This window comes from Chanos chanos, chromosome 6, assembly GCF_902362185.1.
Source record: "Chanos chanos chromosome 6, fChaCha1.1, whole genome shotgun sequence".
Taxonomy (NCBI): domain Eukaryota; kingdom Metazoa; phylum Chordata; class Actinopteri; order Gonorynchiformes; family Chanidae; genus Chanos; species Chanos chanos.
Genome location: NC_044500.1, coordinates 5,926,227 through 5,933,550, shown reverse-complemented (window position 1 = coordinate 5,933,550; position 7,324 = coordinate 5,926,227). Strand labels below are relative to the sequence as shown.

Sequence of the window (7,324 nt, the reverse complement as noted above, 5' to 3'; positions counted from 1 at the left end):
GTCTCCTTCTCTCTCTCTGTCTCTCTCTCTTTCTCTGTCTCACACACACACACAAACCCCACGCATTTCTTGCTGTCTGTCTCTCTCTTTTTCTCTCTCGGTCTCTGTCTGTCTCCGTCTCTGTCACTGTCTCCTTTTCTGTCTGTCTCTGTCTATTTTTCTGTCTGTCTCAGTCTCTGTCTCACTCTCTCTCCCTCTCTCTCTCTCTCTCTCTCTCTCTCTCACACACACACAGACACACATATCATATCAAACCTGTAAAGTACTTTATTAAAACACACACAAGCTCGATTAGTAACTTAGACTGAATTCAGTAACATACACTCACAAGCAAGGAATTACAGAAAACTGAAATATGTTCAGTCTCTCTGCACACACACACACTTGTGGACAAATACAGTATTTGTTTTCAGTGAGGTGAAAAGTATTAAAATGACTGAAGTATTAAAGATTAAAAGTAACAATAAATGAATTAATAAATAAATATTTGTTCCTATTCTCTACATGTTTGAGGGTGCTTTCGCTTTCTGCCCGAGACTAGATTAATTCTAGAAATGTCTAATTTTTTCTACCACAAATACCAAACTTCTAGAATTAATCCATTCTCTGAACCCCTTCTCCGTACTTTCACTCAGATAGGACCCATGCTATTCTGACAGCTCATTGGTCAAGAACACACCATGTGACACCTCTCAACCAATAGCAGCATGGCCCCTTATGACTCTGTTGTTGACTTTTTAGATGTGTAAGGTCAATCAGGTGGGAACCAGATCTGACCAAAAGTCAGGACAGCTGTCAATCATTCAGGCCCCAGTCATTCACCTGATTCAGTCTTGGGTGCTTCCTGTCAGAAGAGGATGGTCCCTGTTTTCGCACAGATCTGATTGGATGTTGGTTAATACATTTTAGTATTGAGGAGATGATGGTGTATGGAGGAGTAAAGCAATTAACATTGGCCACAGTGGATTAAACTATGTAATAAACTATACATTACATGGTAATTACATATAAATGTTGAATAACGGTTTGGGGTTGATTTGCTTGCTTGTCTATAATAAGGACATGCTTTGTGTGTTGCGGAATGAATAAAGACCTTGTTCTGAAGGAGTGTGTGAGGATTCAGCAGTCATTGTGTGAAGAGAAGAGATCCAGGTGAGAGTTTAATGTTGGAGTGACAACTATTTATTTTTATTTTTTGGTGGTGCCTCTGTCTGCTAAAGCCACAGAGCCAATGGTGTGCTGAGCCAGTACCAAACAGATGTTACAAGATTACTGGCCGAGAGAGCAAGGTGAGAACTGAGGAGAGGGAGGACACAGCCAGTCATTCAAATACAGCAAGAACCTGCTCATCCCAAAACCTGTAAGAGAAGATCCAGGATCATCTGAAATACTTTTTTTTTTTTCAGCACAGATACATTCTAATGAGGCAAGATGACCTTTGACGACCAGAAGTACATCTAAACGGTTTCTTGGCAGTCCAGGGGGGAGAGGGAGGGGGGGGGGGGGGGGTTGTGGTGGGGTTGAACACAGGGCATTACTGAAATTACATTAACACTGGGGGCAGGGGTTAAACACAGGGCGTCAGTGATGTTACACTAACACTGTGGACACTATTCTACACCTCTCTTTAGCACAACATCCTTCACTGACCTGCATCATGCGTGAACGCATCATTCAATGCGTACACTTCATTCAAAGGATTTAATTCGTGCACGTTAAACAGTTTGGTTGAAAATTTCTTTAAATCTAAAGAACTCATTGCACTGTCAATAGACCTATTGTTCCATTCTTAGTCTATGGCCAGGGAATCAGGGTGAGGCACTCAGGGGTCAGGCTGCACTGAATGTATGAGGGAGAGAGAGAGAGAGACAGAGAACTGCATTTTCCTTCCCAATAATAGCCAATATTCACACATGTTTTTGAGAATGTACAAGTTTATTTTTCTAGTCTTCAGAAGCTCTGTATGGAAACGGCTGTAGAGATCTATGTCAGTATGCGGTTTTACACACGAGTTTATCAGTGCCGTCTGTCTCTAATTTAAAAATACATTTATCAGAGCTGTACATCATCCAAAGAGCTTTATCTTTATGTCTGGTAGAAAGAAAAACAGCCACCGGACAGTAGCTACAGAGCCTGTGTCGTCATAGAAACAAAAGAGAGAGAGATTAAAAACAAACAAACAAACAAAAACAACAACAACAACAACAACAAAAAGATTTAAACAGTTATACAGCCTGGTCCGTTTTTTAGAGTCAAGTTTATGGTGTGCTTTCATGAAACGTGTGTGGTGTTGAGAGTGTGTAAATTTATTTTGAAAATTGAGAAACACTTCAACATGTATTATTACACTTTCCACTGCAGTGGTGTTTTGTTCTTTATCTCCATGGCAACGCACAGCCACTGCACTCCCATAAGTGTTTTTACAAAACAGAGGAGAAAGGAAAAGAAAAAAATATATATAAAAAAAAAAAACAACAAACAAAAACAAACAGGAGATGAATATAAAAGAAACAAAAACATTTCCTACAGAAAATCAGTCTGGAGTCAGTTACAATATCATCTCCGGAATGCCACAATCTAATTGCATTAAGACGTACATGTCTCTGCCAGGGATTGTGACTAAGGGAATGGACAGAGAGAGAGAGAGAGTGTGAGAGAATGTGAGAGATGGGAGAGAGAGGGAGAGAGGGAGGAAAAAGAGAATGAGAGTGAGAGAGGCATCTCTTTAGTCGTCTTTCTCTAAAATGATTCAACGACCTGGGAAAGGTTCGCCCCGCCCCCCCCCCTTCATATTACTCCTTTATGACATCACATCTCAGAGTGACATCCTGGCTTCTCTCTCATCTGCTTCTCTGACATCACAAATCAGTACCATGTCCTACATTATCAATTATTTTCTCATTTCTGCATATATGCCACACAATAAACAAAGCAAAAAAGCAACTATAAATATAGAACTATAAAGCTTACATACACAACGAGTGATCAGAACGCGAATGTGAGCATGACTAACTATTAACACATATCAGGCCTGTGGTTAAGGCAAGCGTTGAGTCTTCTTCTTCTGGGAAATTAAGAAAAAATGTTGAGTGTTTACAACAGAGCGAGTTAGGAACTTCACATACAAACAAATACACACACACACACACACACACATGCACACAACACTCGGTATGAGGGGTTTTTAGCGTAAATCACAAACGTACAAACACGCCATTTGTGCAATTCAGTGCAAAGAATGGTCACAGATAGGGAGAGGGATGACAAGTGTCTACAGAGAGAGAGAGAGAGAGAGGGAGAGGGAGAGAGAGGGAGAGAGCGAGAGAGAGAGGGAGAGAGAGGGAGAGAGAGAGAGAGAGGGAGCGAGAGAGAGAGAGAAGGAGCGAGAGAGGCAGAGAGAGAAAGAGAGGGAGAGAGAGAAAACAGAGCTCAGATGGAGAGGGACTGTATGTTGAGAGAATGTTAAGTGGTCGTAAATCTCTGCAGAGTTACATTTCCCTCACACACTCCTCATTTCCCGCCCATACGGACAAAAACGCTGCGGTTTCATTCCGCTCAATTCCCACTGCTTCTTTCCTCTCACGCCAACCAGCTCATCTTAACTCCAACCAATCGCAATCGAGCCCTGGAACCCGAATTTACATACGATGGACCACTAACCAGTCGACCCTCACGTTTTAACACCTGTCCTATTTCACAAAGCAAAACCTGCCCCACAGGCCACAGATATCTCAAACCAACCCATGGAGGAGAGTCACCGCTGTCCAATAGGAACACGTGTGATCTCCTCTCCCACTGGGCGGTTCAGTCTTTTGTCAGCATACTCACGTTACAGAGGCTAATTAAGAAATGTGTCCATTGTGAAAATACTACCCACACCCATACACACACACACACACACACACACACGTGTTTTTTTTTTTTTTTGTTTATTTATTATTTATAAATTGTGAGCTGTTGTTTTGATTTTGTTGTTTAGATATTGTAATGTTCCTGTTTGTCATTTACAGGCTGTGTTATATTTATTTGGTCGATTACAGACTTAGAGTTTGTTTTTGTTTTTGTTTTTTTTGTCGTTTTTAGCTGTTTATTACTGCTACGAAATACTGTTACCATGACTACCACGGCAAAATGCTCTTAATCAGATGAACAGAATTTTCCCCCTGAGTTAACAGTGTAGCTTAAGGCGTCAGGGAAAGAGGGAAAAGGAGAGAAGAAAGAAAGAAAGAAAGAAAGAAAGAAAGATGGATGGATGGATGGATCTAATTTCCTGTGTGTTTCATTGGAAGGCCAAACACACACACACACACACACACACACACATTGTGCTTGGATACTTAAAAACACCTTGAGTTCTTATGCAACAATACGGTCAGATCATTACGAGTCAAGACAAGGGCAGTAAGGGTTGTGGTAGAAAGCTACGGTTGCCGTGGTAACTGGGACCACCCACTCTCTCTCTCACACACACAGACACACACACACACAAGCACACTTTGTGTCACACAGTCCCTTCTGTGGTAAAGTGAGTGGCGTATCCATGACAACATTCAGTCCTCTTGATGGACATCTCTCAGCAGATCAAGGGGCGGAGCTTTGAGACAAGTGACAGGAATGGTCCAATCAACGGGGTGAGAATCCCGTTGCTAGGCTACAGCCAACCACCTGTGTCATGTCCCAGATCTGTGGAGAGGACCAAAAGAATGATTGGAAGGCATGGCTGAAAAATAAGATGCACCAATTGGAAGTCATGAAAAAAAATAGCATTTATTTTAAGTGATATAATGCGTGTTGGACTCCTCTTAAATAAAGTGTTCAACAGCATATGTATGAGTGCAGGCATATAAAAAGGGTGTTTGTGTGTGTAGGTTATACTGTTTGCGCATGAGTAGAGTATAAGGGTGTGTGTGTGTGTGTGTGTGTGTGTTACCTTGACGACACGGTCACTCCCACAGGTGACCATGAGGCCTCTGGCAGGATCCATGTCCATGTGAGAGATGTTATGTTTCCCCTCATGGAACGTAGCCAGTGGGGTCCGACTGAAATACACACACGCACGCACACACACAGGCACACACACACATACACAGGCACACACACACGCACGCACACACATCCATATAGAAACAGAGGAAGAAAGAAAGGCAGACAAATACACACAGTGAATGATTATAGAAGAAGGAGGTACCACGTATCCCACATAAAACAACAGAATACACACAAACACACACACACTCTCACACACACACACACACACACACTCACACACACGCATATGCACTCACACACACACACGCACACACTTGCACGCACGCCTGCATGCACGCACACACTCACACACACATACACACACACACACACACAGACAAACCAAACAATCCTCAAAGAAATGAGAGAGAGATAGAGAGAAGGAGAGAGGGATAGAGAGAAGGAGAGAGAGAGAGGAGGAGGCAAAACGGCAGGTGACGATGAGGAGGGTTATGTACTCACTCTTCCTCTTTGATGGAGTCGTAGCAGGCGTCACACATGCGCACCTGAAACTCGAAGCCCATAATGGGATACGTGGAGCGTTTGGAACTACATTTCCCACAAACCGCCTGTCCACACTTCCTGCAGTGGTGCTGAACACAGGAAATGTAAACAAAGTAATTTGATTACATCACAAGAAGCAGAGAAAGAGTGTGATCAACTAATGGTTCATTATGACACAGTATTCTATATTGTTTTGTAATAACACTGTAAGCTGCAGTTCTTTGCGACAGTAGTCATGGTGATGTGGGAGACAGTACCTGTCGGAGCCCCAGGGTCTTAGTGTCCCACATCTGTTTAATGTTCCAGAAGAAAGGCTGTTCACACTTCTGACACGAATCACTGTCCAACCACTGAGGAGCCTAGAGAGAGAGAGAGAGAGAGACAGAGAGAGAGAGAGCATTACCACCAGCTTATGGGTCAACAAGGCTGTCACCTTGGAGACTCAATAGAACGCTGTGAGACTGACAAGAGACAGGATCAGTTTCCATAACTCAACAAAATACTTATGTTACCTAAGGATGCTGTGACTACCTCAAACTGTGGCCAGCGTGTGTGTGCGTGTGTGCGTGCGTGCGTGTATGTGTGTGTGTGCGTGCGTACGTATGTGTGTGTGTGCGTGCGTACGTATGTGTGTGTGCGCGTGTATGTGTATGTGTATGCGTGTATGTGCGTGCGTGTATGTGCGTGCGTGTGTGTGTGCGTGCGTATGTGTGTGTGTTTGTGCGTGTGTGTGTTTGTGCGTGTGTGTGTGTGTGTGTGTGTGCGTGTATGTGCGTGTGTGTGTGTGTGCGTGCGTGCGTGTGCGTGCATGTGCCTGCGTGCGTGTGTGTATGTGCGTGTGTGTGTATGTGCGTGTGTGTACCTCCTCTCGCGGTGTGTCCATATTCCACACAGTCATCCCTCCATCCGCCGAGCAGGACACAAGCTGTCTGGTGAGTTGAATGTAACGAAGAGCCTGAACTTTATCACTAAAAACATACAGAAGACCAGCATTAACAGAGTCAGGACTAGATACAGCACAGAGCTGAAAAAACACACAGAAGACCAGCATTAACAGAGTCAGGACTAGATACAGCACAGAGCTGAAGACCAGCATTAACAGAGTCAGGACTAGATACAGCACAGAGCTGAAAAAACACACAGAAGACCAGCATTAACAGAGTCAGGACTAGATACAGCACAGAGCTGAAAAAAACACACAGAAGACCAGCATTAACAGAGTCAGGACTAGATACAGCACAGAGCTGAAAAAACACACAGAAGACCAGCATTAACAGTCAGGACTAGATACAGCACAGAGCTGAAATAATACACAGAAGACCAGTATTAACAGTCAGGACTAGATACAGCACAGAGCTGAAATAACACACAGAAGACCAGCATTAACAGTTAGGACTAGATACAGCACAGAACTGAAAAAAAAAAACACACAGAAGGCCAGCATTAATAGAGTTAGGACTAGATACAGCACAGAGCTAAACCCCCGCGCCCCAAAAATAGCATTAATACAATTAAGAAAGACACAGCATAGAGTTAAAAAACACAGAGGCAGCTCCAAACACCTGTTTGATAGGAAACAGAATTTGCCTGCAAGGTTAACTGCAACTGCGTTTTTCAGTGAATAAAAAATATTTAATTTTGTTATAATTTAACGTAATGCAAAAATTCGATTCAATTCCCTTGAATTTCCGCTCTCGTTTACGAAACGGACGTACGACAGAAAACCGGGCGTGCGGTCATTTCCACGCAAATCTCGGCATTTCTCGACGCGGACGTGAGCGGAGTCTACGAT

At 43.2% G+C, this 7,324-nt stretch overlaps 1 protein-coding gene across 1 annotated transcript in view; it reads right to left on the bottom strand.

The window, feature by feature from the left end:
• Nucleotides 1-4,334: 4,334 nt before the first annotated feature.
• The window catches only part of wdfy1 (WD repeat and FYVE domain containing 1), an 8,677-nt gene continuing 5,687 nt past the window's right edge, over nucleotides 4,335-7,324 (bottom strand). Inside the window, exons 8-12 of the mRNA XM_030778781.1 lie at nucleotides 6,395-6,500; nucleotides 5,790-5,891; nucleotides 5,491-5,621; nucleotides 4,931-5,039; nucleotides 4,335-4,683 (exon numbers count right to left, since the gene is read on the bottom strand). Coding sequence (XP_030634641.1) covers nucleotides 4,624-4,683; nucleotides 4,931-5,039; nucleotides 5,491-5,621; nucleotides 5,790-5,891; nucleotides 6,395-6,500 — 508 coding nt within the window. The 3' untranslated portion in view covers nucleotides 4,335-4,623. The remainder of the gene's footprint in view (nucleotides 4,684-4,930; nucleotides 5,040-5,490; nucleotides 5,622-5,789; nucleotides 5,892-6,394; nucleotides 6,501-7,324) is intronic.